At 38.3% G+C, this 20,662-nt stretch overlaps 1 protein-coding gene across 1 annotated transcript; it reads right to left on the bottom strand.

The window, feature by feature from the left end:
- Positions 1-6,930: 6,930 nt before the first annotated feature.
- has1 (hyaluronan synthase 1) lies at positions 6,931-13,419 on the bottom strand. Its single transcript, XM_083537276.1, has 5 exons — positions 13,097-13,419; positions 11,912-12,564; positions 11,557-11,782; positions 8,086-8,218; positions 6,931-7,941 (listed from the first exon to the last, which is right to left on the bottom strand). The coding sequence occupies exons 2-5, from the start codon at positions 12,548-12,550 to the stop codon at positions 7,260-7,262; spliced, it is 1,680 nt and encodes a 559-aa protein (XP_083393402.1). The 5' UTR covers positions 12,551-12,564; positions 13,097-13,419; the 3' UTR covers positions 6,931-7,259.
- Positions 13,420-20,662: the final 7,243 nt, after the last annotated feature.

Here is a 20,662-nt window from a genome sequence, read left to right as displayed (position 1 = left end):
TCATGGGCAAAAAAGAAGCCATATCTAAACATGATCCAGAAGCGCAGACGTTTTCTCTAGGCCGAAGCTCATTTAAAATGCACTGTGGCAAAGTGGAAAACTGTTCTGTGGTCAGATGAATCAAAATGTAAAGTTCTTTTTGGAAAACTGGGACGCCATGTCATCCAGATTAAAGAGGACAAGGACAACCCAAGTTGTTATCAGTGCTCAGTTCAGAAGCCTGCATCTCTCTTGGTATGGGGTTGCATGAGTGCGTGTGGCATGGGCAGCATATGCATAGAACAACATATGCTCCCATCCAGACGTCGTCTCTTTTAGGGAAGACCTTGCATTTTCCAACATGACAATGCCAGACCACATACTGCATCAATTACAACATCATGACTGCATAGAAGAAGGATCCGGGTACTGAAATGGCCAGCCTGCAGTCCAGATCTTTCACCCATAGAAAACATTTGGCGCATCATAAAGAGGAAGATGCAACAAAGACCTAAGACAGTTGAGCAACTAGAAGCCTGTATTAGACAAGAATGGGACAACATTCCTATTCCTAAACTTGAGCGACTTGTCTCCTCAGTCCCCAGACGTTTGCAGACTGCTATAAAAAGAAGAGAAGATTTTTTTTGATGCCATGAAATTCTAAATCAACTAATTTTTCCCCTAAAATGATACATTTTCTCAGTTTATACATTTGATATGTCATCTATGTTGTATTCTGAATAATATATTGAAATTTGAAACTTCCACATCATTGCATTCTGTTTTTATTCACAATTTGTTCAGTGTCCCAACTTTTTTGGTATGGGGTTTGTATTTATATTATGAATATCAATATCAGTTTGTATTGAAAACGATTCTGTAAACGAGTTGGGTGGATGATCAGAATCAGAATCAGAATACTTTATTGATCCCACAGGGAAATTGTCAGCTTGCAGTTGCTCACAGTACAAATAAAGTAAAATAAAGTAAAAAATAAATGAATGAAAAAAAAAAAAAAAAAAAAAAAAAAAAATATATATATATATATATATATATATATATATATATATATATATATATATATATATATATATATATATATATATATATATATATATATATAGTGTTCATTTGATGGTACTAAAATTCAACCAGCAGAGAGTGCTGCATACAAGACAGTAGTACACTGAAGTGCTCAATAATTTGAGATATAGAAACTTTTAAGGTCAGCAGATCTTATTGAGTGATAAATAAGTGGAAAATATTTATTGTCAGTGCTTAGCTCTCTATTTATTGCAGAAGTTTTGATAAACAGTCCACAATTTGTTTGTGAAACAACAATTTAATAATGGTTACAACAAAAATTCTTCAGCACTGGTTTAAGGAACATAACAAAGAGTCTCTCAGATCTCAAATCAATTGAGCATATGTGGGAAGTACTGGACCAGTCCATGCAGACCCCAACTCACAATTCAAAAGACCTTAAGTACCTGCAGCTAAGATTTTTGAGCCAGATACCACAGAACACCTTTAAAAGTCTTACATTGGCCAAACCTTGATGGGTCAGACCAGTTTTGGAGGCACAAGGGTGACCTACACTATATTAGGTGGGTGGTTTGAATGCACATCTTGTTTAATGTACATCTCATACCAGATTTAGTTTTTCTTTTGTTCCACACTGGCAGTTCACAAGAAATATTCATAATGTGAAGGCAGACCAGGAAGCACACAATGATAATGAATTAGAAGTGGGAGTGAAATTTATTTATACTGGAACTGTGCCACAATTCCTGTGAATGTGAATTCTGCCAGGCTTCAAAACCACCTTAAACAACCTCTGAACAGGCTTTCAACAGAGTTAGAAATGTGACTGCAGGTTTTTTTTTTCACCTTTAGGCACAAGAGCACCAATGTGGTCAAACACCATATCATATCAGGCAGTTATTATATGGTGACTTACACCCTCCTATACTATTTCACATTTTATAGTGTTACAAACTGGACCTTAATTTTACTTAATCTGTATTAATTGTCATGACTTATCACAGAATGGTTAAGTTCTTTAATTTGATTTGTGTATGTATGTATACAGTATATATGAATATAGTTTAGACAAAAGTTTTTAGTGTAACATACATATGCAAACTGCATTTTTTCTGACACAAAGGACACTGTTACCAGCTGTATGATATAAATATGAGTATAGTCCACATTTTTTTATTTTAGTCATTTTTTTAAGGACCAATGGAAAAAACAGTACCTTCTGACGCAAACATTAGACTGTAATGAGACTGGAAGGGTGGGATAGAGAACATAACATTACTCAAAGAATTACAGTACAAACGTCAGAATCCACCTACAATAAATGGACGGATGTTTTCTTTTTGACTAATTGAGTAGTGAATGTGGTGGACTGAAAGCACATTATTAAACTAAAAACACAATTCAAAAATACACAGAAAAACTGAAAACACGAGCAAAATCAAAACACTTCATGTGCTTTCAATCGAAAAGATCAGAGTAAACACACACAGACAGATTGACTAAACTAAAAACTTTCTTTCGGCTTCTCCCATCCGCATGTTTGATTTGGCACATGTTTTTACGCTGGATGCCCTTCCTAACGCAACCCTTCCCATTTATCGGGGCTTGGGACCGGCACTAAGGCTTGTGCAACGCTAATGATTGGGGATGGTTCCCTGACCGGGGATTGAATCCGGGCCGCAGCGATGAAAGCGCCACATCCTAACCACTAGACCACCAGGGAACCAAACAGATTGACTAAAACAAATATTAATAATAATAATTATAATAATAGTAACCCCAACCGTAATAATATAAGACAACGTTATAAACACAACAAATTAAAATGATACAACTGGCATAAAAACTGGTATTTTCTAAATATAATAATAATCCACTGCGTTGTTGTTTGTTAATTTTGCTTGCTTGGGGGTTTGAATTTAGCGGTAATGTATTATGTGGCCGGAGCAGCCCCTTTAAGAAGGTAGCGGGTGTAGGTAAGACATGTGACCAAAGCATCATGACATGCATCAAGAGTGAGTAAAAGACAGATGTGGTGGGGAGAATCCAGTAATTTTCCAAAATAAAACATCATTCAGAATCAGATAATAAATAAAACGGAAATAATGTAACTTATGTATTCTTTCCGGTACCAATTGACCCACGGACCTGCACCGATGGTTGGGGACCACTGATATAGAGAACATGTCTAAAGAAACCGCATTATTAACCAAGCCCCTACTTCTGGAAAACTGTCAATCAAACTTGCTTTAAAAGTAATTTGATTTGACAGTAACCCAGTAACTTAGGGAAATACTTAGAGAAACCACGGCCAAGAGTATTTCTGCTAGAGAGATGCACAGATCCCCTTCAGGAATTCGAGCTGCATCAGAAACGCTTTGGGAACGCCTCTGCATTGTCCACATTTTGAATCATGTTTATAATCAGTCCAATGGAAAGTGTGGTGTCACCGAAAGGGTGATGTCACGACCAGGGAGCTTAAAAGCAGGCTCTGCCAGATGTGTCTCACTGGGTTTTGCGCACTGTAGACAGAGGCTTTGCGATTCAGTTTAGGTGTCGCCCGCCCCGGTTCAACAGAACAATGGATCAGGAAGTGAACACTTTTTTGAGGAATGTGGCCATCGAGGTGGTCCCTCTATCAGACAGAGAGGCCAGGATCAACAGCCGGTACTTCCTAGTTCCAAAGAAGTCAAGTCAAGATTATTTCTATAGCGCTTTTCACAACAGACATTGTTTTAAAGCAGCTTTACAGAAATCAACAGTCAAGGTAAATAGTGTGCAGTCGTGGCGACTGTGGCAAGGAAAAACTCCCTTAGATTTAATGAGGAAGAAACCTTGAGAGGAACCAGACTCAAAAGGGGAACCCATCCTCATTTGGGTGACATTAAGAGTTTGATCATAAATCTTTCAACAATACAGAACACTGGAGAGTGAGGATGGGGGCTGCGTCCCACTCACATTGTCCCCTCTGGTTGTCCCTCACTCACTCAGATCCTCTCGGACTGGACGCTATGGTGCAGGCCTTCTCCTTCTGGTAGCCTGGTAAACCTTCTCTAACACCATCCCCGAAAGATTTCTCTCAGGCGGGATCTTCTGTCTCAGGCAGAGGGCGCTTTGCTTTGAAGGCTGTGGCCGTGTAGCCGCTGGTCTCTCAGTCAATGTGGTAAAGACCATTCTTTAATCCAGAGCTCCCTCCATGAGGAGGTTGTATGCCACAAAGTGGCACCTGTTTACTATATGGTGAACATACTTATCCTATATATCACAACTTAGATCCAGTTAACTGTCCGGTTGGCCCAGTGCTGGAATGTCTTCAGGAACAGTTCGCCAAAGGGTTTTCTCCTTCGACCCTAAAAGTTCAGGTGTTCATTGTGGCTTATCATGCTCCACTTGCTGAGCAGTCTCTAGTGATAAACCTGCTGGTGACACATTTCCTCCATGGTACCAGCCTCAGGTGCGACCCAGAGTGCCTTTGTTGGATCTGGCAATAGTCCTGGATGCCCTGTCAAAGCTTTTAGGTCCTTGCCTGAGGTGTGCCACACTCCCTGCATCCCTGTGAGCACTTCCTTCACTTTCAAAGCTAGCTCCATCTCCACTGCATGCGCTTTTATAACTTCCTGGTCATGACATCATCCCACCTGTGAAGTCACGCTTTTCCGTTGGACTGATTATATGTGTGGTTCAGAGCGTGGTCAGGCAGAGGCATTCCTAAAGCATTCTTGATGCAGTGTCTTCTTCCCTTGGAGAACCAGGGCTAAATACGTAACCTAGAGACTTTCACACACAAATGTTTTTTTTAACAAACTTTTATTCACAAACAAGTTGCAGAATGTTCATTCTTTATGACACTGTTCTGTAATGTTCACTAAGGCATTGGATTCTTGTTGCTGGACAATTTTGGTTATTTGTCATACAGTCTTTGAATGACACACAGATATACAAATGTTGAGATCTCCTTCAACAAATGAAACAAAAACTTCCCTTCAGCATCTCTTATTTCAAACACATGAAGATTTTGCAATAGTACTGTGACTTTATGAGTTTATTTTCCAAAAATTATGATATTTCTCTAATTGCAACATTTCTCTAATTGCAACATTTTAATGCAATAGTTTCTATACTACATTATATATCACGTAATATTACTCTATTGTAAAAACAATATATTAAAAAACACTGGAACTGAAACATTGTAAATACACATTATATTATAAACTGCTGACTGTATTTTAAAAGGATTCCTCTCGTTTAAACATTTTTCACAATAAAGTTAATATAATATAATAATAATTATATTAAGACTCTAGATGTATAGATGTATAAATAGATAATTTCTTTAAACACTATATGGGAAAAAGTATATGGACACATGATCTTAAGATTGGTATGTGCTTTTTAAACATTCCAGTCCACATTTAGTCCCCATTTACTCTAATAATAACTCTTAAAGGAAAATCTATGTTCCACTATATCTTAAAGCACGGGTGGGCAATACATTTTTACAAGGGGCCACATGAAAAACCTGAATTGTGTCAGAGGGCCACATCCCATATTTTAGGGATGCAAAGAAAATTAAAATTCTTGCCTGAAACCGGAAACGAAAAATGAGGAAACTAAGGCCGAAAACCGGAACACAGAAAGTAAAGATTTTTATTAGAACCGTTGCATTTATGGCTATGACTATGTACTAACCTTACTAACATCAATGCATTGCAATTTTAAGAAAAAATCAATTTAATCAATTAATATTATTATTTCTTTGTTTATAGTATTGACAGACAGACAGCGGTCAATTATTATTAGCAATGGTCTGTTATATGAAAATAATTGACCGCCGGACGTTTGGAAGCCCATTTAAGTAAATGGAACGTTCTAATCTACAGCATTAAGAAGAGCCGTGTAATAAATAATATTATATTATAATAATTATTATTTTCGGGATCTACAGAGAATGTTTCAAAGTTCAAGACCACTGATCTAAGGCAATGAATTCCATAATTTTTTGTGTTATGCCTTTTGCCTTGGCACCATCACTGGAAAACCTTTTCAAAAATGTCCTCTACAGACGGAGTGCGTATGCTCGGATTGACTTTTCTTTTCTGCGCCCAATTCTTCTCATATTTAGAATGGCAATTGGGATGTTTGGATTTCAGGTGATAAATTAAACCCCGATGTGGAGAAACTCTTTGCAGATACACCCCCTCTTGAAATTTCAGCATTGCATGTTTTGCAAATCGCTATCCGTGGGTCTTTCTCCAAGATATTGAAATAAGTCCACACCGCAGACATGTTGGCTCTTATCCAGATAAAATTTGCGGTGGCTGAATTTTCGGTGCATCCCTATAATTTGATTGGCCTCACGCGGGCCGGACAGGGATGTACAATGGGCCGGATGTGGCCCATGGGCCGTAGTTTGCCCAGGTATGTCTTAAAGTGTGCTTGTGGAGATTTGTGCTTATTTATCCAAATGGGTTTTATCTTAATGTCAGGTGAGGAGGCCTGGGGTGCAGTCAGCGTTCCAATTCATCCCAAATCTGTATTGTCATGCAAAAACAGGTTTGGGTCTTCTTGTTAATGTGAGGGGAAATGCGGGAATGCTGTCACATCCAAAGACATTCTATACAAATGTGTGCCTCCAGCTTTGTGGTAACAGTTCAGGGAAGAACCATGTAGTTGTCCCAATCATTTTGTTTAAATAGTGTATAGTGTATCATCTTGTAGTGTAAAACTATCCACTGACATTTGCAGGTGTGTAAGATCTTTCAGCTATTGACATATATACACTAATATAATGCGACTAAGTGAAAGTTATGCAAATTCTTAAAAAAAAGAAAAAGAAAATCCATTGTTAAAATAAATTTATTAAGTAAAGAATTTGTGTTCTAACAAATTCACTAATCAACACGATTGGAAAAGTAAAAGGTCGTTTATTTCATTCTCTGGATGCCACATTGCACAGGTATGAATACTGTATCTTTCAACACAATGGATAATTGAACTTTAACAAGGTTTGTAGAGAATTTCTGTACAGTACAGTTCAAAAAATACAAAATACTGTGGAAATTCTGATTACAAGAGGATTTATAAATAATAACCATGTCATAAACAATCCATTACAAGCATAACAAAAACAACAAAAACAAATGCATAAATAGACAATTAAGTACACAATTTAATAAATACATTTAAATAAATAATAAATAAATAACAACAAAAAATGTTAAAGCACATGAAATTTAAACAAACATATTCACATTGTAACCCTGTGAACGTTTTCGGCACAGTCTACGAATCCATGCCCAGTATATGAAGATCATTATAATCCAGTAACTGACATATGCTACAGCACTATAGATCAAAAATTTTATCTCCTCTTTTTTCACAGCTGAGTTCCAGTCCTCTTTGCTTTCTTTGTAGATTGTGTAGCTAAGACCACTCAGCAGGATGACTGCCCATATTGATAGGGGAATGAGAGGAATGTAATTTCCCACAATCTTACGGCGGCCAGAAGTGCCCCAATTGCTCTTATTTATGGTAAGCATGGCAAAATACTTAGTGGGTAGAAGACTCGTCATGTAGAGGGCAGAATAGAGTGACATGAAGATCATCACTATGTCTTGTCGCAAGATGCAGGCATAGACTGCCTTAATCAGTCCAATTAATTGGATGCAGCAAAGGACCCACAGGATGTTCCACAGCGTACCCATCCAGAACAGTCGGATTATAGTGGCTGTGACGAAGAAGGGGAAGACTCCGGCCACAATGGACTCATAGGTCATCCACAGGTTATGCTTGTGCCACCACAAGGCATTGTAGAGCCACTCACGAAAATATGACTTGGTCCACCGCATTTGTTGGTTCAGCCAACGCAAAAACTGGGCTGGTGTCTCAGTATAGCACTTTGAGCGAGCTGTGTACCTGATAAGACAAAAAAAAACATCACTGTTAAATTATTGTATACATGTCAAAAATCAGTGTGTCAGATCAGATCTGTGGGATCTGTGGGTCAGATTCTTCAAATGACATTTCATACAACTATCTGAGGTCAAGCACAATACTTACTTGGTTGCATAGCCCATGCTCAGCATACGATTTGTTAGATGGCGATCATCTCCAAAAGTGCAATGTTTGCCAAGAAATTTTTGGTTGTACCAAGCTTCCAAAAACTGTTGCAAAAGATCATTCCTATACAGACCTAAAGGAAAAAGCAAGAAGTACAATGAGACCTAAATATACATTATTATTATTATTATTATTATTATTATTATTATTATTATTATTATTCTTCTTCTTCTTCTTCTTCTTTCGGCTGCTCCCATTAGGGGTCGCCACAGCGGATCATCCGTCTCCATACCACCCTGTCCTCTATATCTGCCTCTTTTACACCAACTACCTGCATGTCATCCCTCACCACATCCATAAACCTCCTCCTTGGCCTTCCTCTTTTCCTCCTACCTGGTGGCTCCATCTTCAGCATTTTTCTACCAATATAATTCCTGTCCCTTCTCTGCACATGTCCAAACCATCTCAATCTCGCCTCCCTCACCTTGTCACCAAAACTTCCTACATGCGCTGTCCCTCTAATAAACTCATTTCTAATCTTGTCCATCCTCGTCACTCCCAACGAAAACCTTAACATCTTCAGCTCTGCTACCTCCAGCTCCACCTCCTGTCTTTTACTCAATGCCACTGTCTCTAATCCATACAACATCGCAGGTCTCACCACAGTCCTATAAACTTTCCCTTTCATTCTTGCAGATACTCTTTTATCACAAATCACTCCTGTCACTCTTCTCCACCCACTCCACCCTGCCTGCACTCTTTTCTTTACTTCCCTAACACACTCTCCATTACTTTGCACTGTTGACCCCAGGTACCTGAACTCCTCCACCTTCTCCACCTCTTCTCCCTGCAACCGCATCACTCCACTGCCCTCCCTCTCATTCACACACATGTACTCTGTCTTACACCTACTGACTTTCATTCCCCTTCTCTCCAGCGCATATCTCCACCTCTCCAGGCTCTTCTCAACCTGCTCTCTACTCTCACCACAAATCACAATATCATCTGCAAACATCATAGTCCAGGGAGACTCCTGTCTGACCTCGTCCGTCAACCTGTCCATTACCACTGCAAACAGGAAAGGGCTCATGGCCGATCCTTGATGCAGTCCAACCTTCACCCTGAACCAGTCTGTCGTACCTACTGCACACTTTACTGCCGTCACACTGTCCTCATACATGTCCTGCACCACCCTCACATACTTCTCTGACACACCTGACTTCCTCATACAATACCACAACTCCTCTCTTGGCACCCTGTCGTACGCTTTCTCTAAATCCACAAATACACAATGCAGCTCCTTCTGTCCTTCTCTATACTTCTCCATCAACATCCTCAAAGCAAATAAGGCATCTGTGGTGCTCTTCCTCGGCATGAAACCATACTGTTGCTCACAGATGGTCACCTCTTCTCTCAGCCTGGCTTCCACTACTCTTTCCCATAACTTCATGGTGTGACTGATCAACTTAATTCCCCTGTAGTTACTGCAGGTCTGCACATCTCCCTTATGCTTAAAGATCGGTACCAGCACACTCCTTCTCCATTCCTCAGGCATCCTCTCCCCTTCCAGAATCCTGTTAAACAATCTGGTTAAAAACTCCACTGCCATCTCTCCTAAACATCTCCACGCTTCTACCGGTATGTCATCTGGTCCAACCGACTTTCCATTCTTCATCCTCTTAATCGCTGCTCTCACTTCCTCCTTACTAATCCTATCTACATCCTGCTTCACCAACTCCACATCCTCCAACCTTCTCTCTCTCTGATTTTCCTCATTCATCAGCTGCTCAAAATACTCCCTCCATCTTCTCAACACACTCTCCTCACTAGTCAACACAGTTCCCTCTCCATCCTTTATTGCTCTAACTTGCAGTACATCCTTCCCAGCTCGGTCCCTCTGCTTGGCCAATCGGTATAAATCCTTTTCTCCTTCCTTAGTGTCCAACCTCTTATACAGCTCCTCATATGCCTTTTCCTTGGCTTTCGCCACATCCCTTTTAACCTGCTGCCGCATCTCCTTGTACTCCTGCCTACTTTTCTCATCACTCTGTCGATCCCACTTCTGTTTTGCCAACCTCTTTCCCCTAATGCTCTCCTGCACTTCCTCATTCCACCACCACGTCTCCTTGTCTTGCTTTCTATTTCCAGATGTCACACCAAGTACTTTTCTAGCTGCCTCCCTCATCACTCCTGCAGTAGTTGCCCAATCATCCGGCACCTCTTCACCACCACCAAGCCCCTGTCTCACCTCTTCCCTGAACCTCACACTACAGTCTTCCTCCTTCAGTTTCCACCATCTTATTCTTCTTTCAAACCTTACTTTTCTCCTCTTCTTCTTCGCCTCCAAAACCATCCTACAGACCACCATCCGATGCTGTCTAGCTACACTGTCCCCCGCCAACACCTTACAGTCTCCAATCTCCTTCAGGTTGCATCTCCTACACAGAAGATAATCCACCTGTGTGCACCTTCCTCCACTCTTATACGTCACCCTGTGATCCTCCTTCTTCTTAAAATACGTGTTCACCACTGCCATTTCCATCCTTTTAGCAAAATCTACCACCATCTGCCCTTCCACATTCCTCTCCTTAAAACCATACCTACCCATCACCTCCTCATCACCTCTGTTCCCTTCACCTACATGCCCATTAAAGTCTGCCCCAATCACCAATCGTTCTTTCCTAGGTACACCATCTACCACTTCATCTAATTCACTCCAGAATCTTTCTTTCTCCTCCATCTCACAGCCAACTTGTGGAGCATAGGCACTGATGACATTTATCATCATCCCTTCAACCTCCACCTTCACGATCATCACCCTATCAGAAACTCTCTTCACCTCCACTACACTCTTACTGTACGCTTCCTTCAGAATCACCCCTACACCATTTCTCTTTCCATCCACACCATGATAAAACAGTTTAAACCCACCTCCAATGTTCCTGGCCTTACTCCCTTTCCACTTGGTTTCCTGAACACACAACACATCTACCTTTCTCCTCTCCATCATATCAGCTATCTCTCTCCCTTTACCCGTCATAGTACCAACATTTAAAGTACCAACCCGAACCTCTACTCTCCTACACTGCTCCTTTTCCTGCCGTCTTTGTAGACGCCTTCCTCCTCTCCTTCTCCTCCTTCGGCCAACAGTAGCCCAATTTCCACCGGTACCCTGTCGGCTAACGATACCTGTGGCGGTCGTTGTTAACCCGGGCCTCGACCGATCCGGTATGAAATTCTCATTTGTGATCCGCATATTTGATTTGGCACATGTTTTACGCTGGATGCCCTTCCTAACGCAACCCTCCCCATTTACCCGGGCTTGGGACCGGCACTAAGAGTACACTGGCTTGTGCCCCCCTAATGGCTGGGTTATTATTATTATTATTATTATTATTTATTTATTTATTTATTTATTTATTTATTTATTTATTATTATGATTGATGTTGATTAAAGCTCTTCTCACTTACCTAAGGGGCCACTAATACAAGAGACACAATCAAAAAACGACTGGCATGCTCTCTCAACATTAAAAGCCATCCAGTATCGCAGACTGCTCATGAAGCTGATGTAAGAGTCTTTCAGGTTAAGAATCATCACATCACCACCAACGGCACCATATTTTGTGTTACTCTCAAGCACCTTCACCAGTTCGAGTGTTGCCAGGGGATCCAGCTTCGTGTCTGAATCACACACCTGATGGATAAAATGCATAGGAAAAGCAATGAGTAAAGAGATCATCTTCTGTGCTGGAAACAAATGATGAACTACTCTTTTTCTATGTGATATAATTTCTTGATATAGTGTGATCTAAACACCTCTTACCTGTATGTAGTCCACTGAAGAGCCCAGTGCTTTGAATGCTGTGTACATCACTTCTCTCTTTCCTCCCCACTTCTGCATAATGCAAACACACCGCTTGGTTCGGATCATCTCCTCCACCTCCCTGCGCTGGATATCTTCCTGGGCATCCGCACCGGCTGGCTGTGTGTGGTAATTGTTTTGCCACACATAGCAGCCAGGATCCTGGTCTGCAAAAATCTCCTTGAACATCTCCATCATGTAGCGGTCTTCTTCTGTATTACCGTCCACCACCATGATAATCCGGATCAATTCGGGTGGATACAGGAGTCCCTTAACTGATTGTAAGCAGTCTCGCAGGTACTTTGGGTCTTCTTGGTAAGCAGAGATGGTAAAACCCACAGTCTTGGTGTAAGTGCATGCGTCTCTGCGGGAGCGCATCCGCCGGTGCTCCACAAAAGCAAATATACTTTGGACCAGCAGATGAAGACATAGCAGAAGACCGTAAAAGCCAAAAGCCAGAATGCCATACTGAGATGAAAAAAGATTAACATGGGCAATGTAAGCCCATAGCACCAATCCGAGTACTAAGAAGGCAAAAAGAAATGTGAGGAAAATTCGTACACCGATGCCGAGCTTCCGGAAAAATGGTTTGACATCCATTTTTGTCTCAGTCACTAAAAAAACAAAACAAAACAGAAAAACAACCATGTTAACATACACTCCGAGATTTTGAACCAGGATAATACGCCACATTTAAAGTGTAACAACAATTCAACAAATAAACAATTGAATATTAAAAGATCTAATTAAGAAAATAATAATGAAGTAATGAATTTTAATTCAATCTAATTTATCTCATTATTTATTGTATAGCCCCTTTTTACATTGGATATTGTCACAGAGCAGCTTTTACTAAGATATATTAAGAATATACTTTTGCCTGCATTATTTCCTATATGTATTATCATTTAATTTGGCATTTTAATAACCACTCAATGACTACAAATAATCAAACCAACCAGTTTGGTTCTATTGCCTTTTCATTACAGGATGTTTTAGAAATCACCAAGTACAGTTCATGTTAAGTTGTTAGTTTTTAAACAATAATCCAAAACTAAGTATAATTATTTATATGTATAAGACGGAAAATGAAAATGAGTCTCTGATAGTCAAGTGTGGACTTAAAAAAAAGTCGTGGTTACCTACCTTATAATTTTTTGAAAACCGCAGGACTCCTTAGTGACTTCTCCCTCGGTTTGTCTTGGTGTGAGATGTGTACTGGTGGGTCTGAGCGGTGTATATATAACGCCCCAGCAGCCGCCCACAACAAGCCGAAAACTTGTGCAATCCTCCTCGCGTGTGGTGACGGGTGACGTACCTGCTAAAGTCTACGTCAGGAGAGCACCAACCCATATTCCAAATTGAAGCATCATCAACTCAGGGAGCCTCCGGAGCCAGAGATATGCACAGTTATTCTTATTCTTGAGCAATTTTGGTGGCCTTCACGTCAACGACCCCTCCTGTCTCACATACAGAAGATAAACATCGCTCCATATATGTGCCCGTGACAAATTGCAACTTTAATGCATCCAAAGAAGTCCGATCTGTTCCTGACTGAATGAAATAAACCACACGTCGTCAAATTGCTGTTGTATGATAAGAAATCTGCTTAATAAATAACGATAATAATAATAATAATAATAATAATAATTATTATTATTATTATTTATATATTTTATTATTATTATTTATACATTTTAATATTGTTATTGTTATTACTGTTATTATAACTATAATTTATAACTATAATTTTAGCATCATCATCATCATCATCATAAAACATTTTTTTTTTATTAATTCGTCTTATGCCACAACAGTTTTTTCAATACTACTACTACTACTACTAGTAGTAATAATAATAATAATAATAATAATAATAATAATAATAATAATAATAATAATAATAATAATAATAGGAGTAGTAGAAGTAGTATTTAATTCTTATATATATATATATATATATATATATATATATATATATATATATATATATATATATATATATATATATATATATAAAATCCAGCAGCAGCAGCAACTCGATCAGTATCAGCATGATCATCTTATTTTCATAAACATACAAACTAAAGCTAAAAGCTGTTTTAAATTACCATTCCTCTTATACCACAATCGTACTATTAATCATAATAATAAATAACAATTATTGTTAACATTATTATTTTTCTTGTTGTTTGGCTTTATTAGGTTATAATCATCATAATAAATCAGTGCATCATGATTTTATAACCTAAAAAATGCAACACTAAAAAAAAAAGATCTTAATTGACTCAGTAAAAAATGGAGGATGTTTTTATAATAATAACAGCAAGTGCTACTAGTTACAGATTAGAATTTTATTTGGTGATGGACCATTGGCTTCTATAGTGGAATTCTAAAAAAAAGAAAAAAAGATATCCCTTTTTTGCCTTTTGACTTTTGTTCTATTTGTAGGAGTTACGGTACAGTGAATAAGTGTACATTCAGATCTCAGAGTTCTGACGTAAGACCTCAAAGCTCCTCCTATTAAATCTAAAAATAAATCAGGTTTGGTTAGATTTTTAGTCAGCGGGCGGTGTACTGGGGATGGGCGAAGGAAAGAATTAGACTTTTAGTCAACAACTGCATGATAAAGTCACCAAAATTTGCTTTTATTCCTCCTGTCAATGGGATAGGAATGTGTAAAGGAAGGTATGAACTTAAAAGTGCAAAAAAGTTGCTTTTCATGATTCCTTAATCAGAAGTTTTAATTATAGCGTGTAACTATATCTGTGTTTATTATATTACTTACAGTACAATTATTTAATCTGATGGGTATTAAATCTGCTCTATCACTAGTGTTCACACTACACTGTCCTAACACATCACATCCTCAGATTTTATCTGTACACAAGTCAAGTCAAGAAGTTTTTATTGTCATTTCAACCATATATAGCTGACACAGTACACAGGGAAATGAGACAACATTTCTCCAAGACCTTGGAACTATATAAAACAACATAGAGCTAAAAAAACAGGACACAGAGCTAAGGACTAAAGTAAGTTGTCCTAGCCACATAAAATGCATCGTGTGCAACCTGGTGCAAACAGTGCCGACAAAAGACAGCACAAGACAGTGTTATACAGACACATAAATCACAAAATAGAGCTGCCAGTAAACCGACTGTATACCATGTTACAGTATAAAGTGCAATTTTTAAAAGAGAACTGTATACAAGAATGTAATTATAAACACGAAAGGTTGTGCAAAACAGCAGTCAAGTACATGTGCAAAACAGCATGTAAACAGTAATACAGTTATAATAAAATGATAATATAATATGGGTGGTGCTGAAGATATGGATGTGTGTAAATCGAAATGAGTATGAATGTGTGTTTGAGTTCAGATTTATAGCAGCTCAGTAACACACAGCTGAGTAAGTGTGTGCATGTGAGTGTGTGCATGGCTGTTCCCTCTGTCCTCTGTAGTAGGTTCTACGATGTTTTGTATTGTTTTTAAGATTTATAATCACCCAAATGAGGATGAGTTCCCCTTTTGAGTCTGGTTCCTCTCAAAGTTTCTTCCTCATAACATCTAAGGAAGTTTTTCCTTGGCACAGTCGCCCCAGGCTGCTCATTAGGGATAAAATACACACCATTCACCTTAACTGTTATATTCTGTAAAGCTGCTTTGAGACAATGTCAATTGTGGAAAGTGCTATTGAAATAAACTTGACTTGACTTGACGTGAGTCTTGCAATTTGAGATCTAAATTAAACTAAAATATAATTATTCATGTATTTCTATAACAAAATGAAAGTATTAAAAAATACTATATTGTTGATGTGGTTTAGAGAATACTTTATCTGTGGGGCTGAACCCTAATCAGAATCTTTTAACTTCAAAGGAGTCAGAAAGGATGAGCTTTTTCCAGTGTGCCAGTTGTGTGTCAACAAGTGAAATAGACACAATAAAATGTATGACATCATTGTAAAATGGCACATTTTAAAATAGTATTTCAGGATGACTGTATGCATTCCTATCACTTGATAAACTCGGTTAAGCAGCAGAAACCCAACCGATTATGTCACAGTTTATTGTATTTTAATGTAATTGCTTAATTACTCATGATGACATAATCCTAAAGATAGCAGGGTTTTTCAAGTTACTGAACTGAAATTTTTTTTATTAAGGAACATGAAAAATATATATATATAAAAAAAAAAAAGGTGCAAAGAGTCCAATTCAATTCAATTCATTTTTATTTGTATAGCGCTTTTAACAATGAACATTGTCTCAAAACAGCTTTACACAGATAATGTGGTGAGTAAAAGGGAATATGTTTAAAGAGCAGGCATTGTTAAGGTTGTAGGTGTGCCTAAACACATGATCAGTGACCACTTTACCTTGATCAGGCATGCAGTGGGTTTAAAACCTGCCTGCACCCTGAAAGAGAATTTAGTACATCATAAAACACACACACACACACACACACACACACACACACACACACACACACACACACACACACACACACACACACACACACACAGCTTTTTAATGAATTCTTTTTAAATAATAAATATATATAGTATAATAATATTATTTAATTAATTAATAATTTAATACATTTAATAAATTATAATAATATATTATACAAAATATAAATAATAAAAACAATTAAATAATTCTTCTAACAACACAAATTTTGTGACAATAAAAAGTCATAACAAGTTAAAGCCATAAAGCAAATTACGGACATTTTAATCATGGTTAAACACATCAACTTGCACTTTAATAAAAAAAATTCTCAGTTGCTTCGGAGCATTACTTAAATCATCTTTAATATTTGCAAACCAGTGAGTGCATTTTCCAAACAATTCATACAAACAGCAAAACACATTGAATTTCTTGCAAAAAGAAAACCCTGTACTTTTCTTAAAATCATTAGTTCATCTCTCAAAAGTAAATATTTGTGTCAATGGAATCTCATTTCCATCAGAATAACAAGTCCTTTTGCTTTTGAAGTTTGACGAGATTCACCTTTGACCTGTTTTAGAGAACTAGTTGATGATTGGTTGATCTGATGCCGTACACTCGCCTTGATAAGTGAAATTTAAGATTCATCTGCACACTTCATCAATTCAAGACACGTTTACAAAAAACAGACAGATGATGACAAGTTGTTTAACTATTTTGCATTTAACAACTTATGCAATGAACTGATGCTGAGGTGTTTTGGGAGGTTAAGACTATTTAAGTAAAACCAATATAATATATTTTTTGACAAACAAGTGATAATGTAGAAAACAGCAGAGAATTGTATGAAATCAATTAAATGAATGTATCAAAGCTTTTGAAATTTGCTTAAAGTAAAGAGAGTTGTTTTTATGATGTGCCTAAGTGACTAAAGGATGTGGAGGTTAAACAAGTAGTTTTGAAAAACAAATTTCTGATCTGAGAAACACTCCAAAGCAACTGAGAAAAACCGTAAATAATGTCTTAAATCATTTATGTATTATATTAGCTGTTCACAGTGTGTCAAGTAATAAGGTGAAGGTGGATGCAAGTGTAGATGTTCATTTAAAGTGCAAACACAAAACACAAAGGCAACAAATTAAACCACTTAGACACTGGAACCCAATTAATTTAATTTGAAATTATAGACATGAAGCATTAAAGACAATGTAAGACAATGCAAGGTGAGACTGTATACAAGTCCTAATTAAACAACAAGACCAAAGAAAGCCTTGTGGCATGATTCATTGAAGTGCAGTGGCTGATGGGAAGTGTAGTCTATAGACAGTACAACAGCAGAAGACTTAATCAGGTTCCTCTCCTGTGAGAACAAGAATCTGAGGTTATTGTGGACAGCTGAAAAAATTCTCAGACTGTACAGATTCTGTGAGTCTACAATTCTGTAGATAAAAGGATGGTTTATAATTGAATTAAGTTAGACAACTAATAGGGTTTGGAATTTTAATGTGGTTATATTGTCATCCACATGTTCACTTATCCAATTGTAAATATTTAAATGAATATTCTGTGTTGTATAATGAAGGCTCAGAGAGATGGAATTGCAGTTAAGGCCGTTTTTATTGAAAGTCTAACAAACAAATCCAAAACGTAATCCAAACATTGAAGTCCAGGTCATTCAAAAGGTCAGATTACAATATACACAGGATAATCCAGAGACAAGAAAACCATAAAAAGAACAAAAGATCAGAGATGCAAACATGCTCACAAGGCTTGATAAAAACTAAATACTAATACTTAATTTCTGTAAATGATTGTGTGTGTGTGTGTGTGTGTGTGTGTGTGTGTGTGTGTGTTTAATTGAGAACAGTTGTGTCTCAATAGTAGTTGTGATTGTTTAAGTGTAATTTGGGAGTTGTAGTTCACAGAACCATGTTGTAGTTCACAGAACCATGTCTGTAAGCCATGTGGGTTGATGTCAGTCAGAGCTCTCCATATGCTCAACAGTCTTGTTTATATTTGATATTTTCAATTTAAAAATAAAATAAATCATACCTCTAGTTTCATATTGAACATTATAAGAAGTTTTTTAAAACAGGACAATGAAAGATCAATAAAATTGGTTGCTGGGAAATCATGGTATATCAGTGGTGCAGGTGTTGGAGATGTGGTTCTTGTACCTGAGTCACTTCTCATAGACTTTGAGTTACTGAGAGAATGTCTCCTAACTATAGAAAAGCCAAGAGTCCAATAAGCAAACCCTTGTTTGCCTCTCCTGTGTTGGCGTAACGGTCAGTGAAGTGGTCGCTGCTATCTGACTCACCCAATTCGATTCCTACCCTTTAGCTTTCCTTTAAATTGGTTAAAAAGTTTTTAAAAAGAACTGAAAAAGGTCCTAAAAATCAGGTTCTTGCAGGAGATCCTGTGGCTCAATTGGAAGAGCTTTACCTCTGGGTTGAGAGGTTGCTGGTTCAAACCCCAGCCAGGGCTCAAAGTTAAGAGTGTGGAAGATTCTGGTGGCCATAGTAAGGAAGGTGTCAGGAATGGCTGCATGGAAGGTTGGATGTGGTTCCGGAGGGCGTATCCTGAAGCAGGAGGGCAATATCCGGGCATCTGCCCCTAGGCGTCTGAGAAGCTGAAAAGAGGTGATTATGAAGCAAAAACGTTCAAAAAAGGATCGTCTTAGTTTTGCATATATATGGAAAAATTTGGCCAAAAACCTATCACCCTCAATTTTTCTGAGGCTGTGAAGCAGCCAGTATTTACAGTCAACTAACTAATTGCTCACCAGACACTACTTTCCACACAGCTTACCCAGTGTGGGGACAAGCCAGACTTGAACCAGCAACCTCTGAGCTCAGAGGCAAGGCTTTTATCACAAAGCCATCAAGTCCCACAACACACCTTCTTTTTTGGGGGGGTTTATCCTTTGTTTCATGCTTCAAAACAAGAAATTCAGACCAGACAGAAACACAGAAAGCAGGATTCGAACACTGAACCCCACCAACAGCGAAATACCAGTCTTAACCCACTGAACCATCGGGAAGGACCGGCTGTGATGGTTGTTTAGAGCAGGTCTATCTTTTCTTTCAAATCATAAACACAAGAATATAATGCTGAAGACAGACATAACCATATCATGATAGCAGGAATCGAACCCTGATTCACACTATTAACGAGACACCAGCATTAACCCTCTGAACCATCAGGAAGGACAAGCTGGAAAGCTTGTTTAAAGCAGGTCTATCATTTTTTTTAACCCATCAAAACAAGAATATGAAGATGTAGGAATCAGGAATTTAACCTACCTCATGACTAGCAGACAGAAAGCCAGGTTTGAACCCTGACCACCAACATTAGCAAAGTACCAGCCTTAACCCACTAAGCCATCAGAAAGGAAGCTTAGAGCAGGTCTATCTTTCTTTTCAAGCCATCAACACAAGAATCTAAAGCTAAAGAAAGATGTAGGAAGCAAATACAGATGTAAGTAGCACAAGTTGAACCCACATTGTAAATTACAGGAAGAAATCAGGATTCGAACCATGACCCCCACCACCAGCAAGATACCAACCTTAACCCATTGAACCATTGGTGAGGACAGGCTAGGAAGCTTATTTAGAGCAGGTCTATCTTTCTTTTCAACCACATTAATAACAAAAATATATCGCTAAAGAAAGATGTAGGAAGTGAATCATGCTTCAAAACAAGAAATTTAGACCAGACAGAAACACAGAAAGCAGGATTCGAACCCTGAACCGCACCAAAAGCAAGAAACCTGATTTAACCCACTGAACCATCAGGGAAGACCGGCCAGGAAGGTTGTTTCGAGCAGGTCTATCTACCTTTAAACCATCAACACAAGAATATAAAGCTAAAGAAAGTTTTAGGAAGCAGGAACATAACCTACATCGCAACCAGCAGGCAGGATTCAAACCCTGATCCTTACCATCAGCAAGGCACCAGCTTTAACCCACTGAACCATGGAAGAGATCAGATTGGGAAGCATGTTTAGATGAGGCACAAGCCTTAAACCACTGAGCGACCACTGCTGAAAAGCATGTGTGCTTTTTGGAGGTTTCATACTTTGTTTCATGCCAGCGCAGTAAGAAAGAAGGCATGTAGGACTGGCTTTAAAACCTTATCACCAGCCTGGACTATATTAAGGACCATGTTCAGGCACAAGCCTTAACCCACTGAGCTACCACAAAAGTGCTTATTTTTGGTGGAGTTATCTTTCATTAAAGACCAGGAAATCGAGAA

Source organism: Silurus aristotelis (assembly GCF_946808225.1).
Source record: "Silurus aristotelis genome assembly, chromosome: 1".
Lineage (NCBI taxonomy): Eukaryota > Metazoa > Chordata > Actinopteri > Siluriformes > Siluridae > Silurus > Silurus aristotelis.
This window is presented reverse-complemented; position numbering and strand designations above follow the sequence as displayed.

Excerpts from the sequence above, each read along its gene's own strand:
- has1 (XM_083537276.1), bottom strand. The coding sequence starts at position 12,550 with ATGGATGTCAAACCATTTTTCCGGAAGCTCGGCATCGGTGTACGAATT. Across the intron at positions 11,783-11,911 it reads CTTCAGTGGACTACATACAG|GTGTGTGATTCAGACACGAA; the intron begins GTAAGAGGTGTT and ends TTTATCCATCAG. Across the intron at positions 7,942-8,085 it reads AGCATGGGCTATGCAACCAA|GTACACAGCTCGCTCAAAGT; the intron begins GTAAGTATTGTG and ends TTGTCTTATCAG.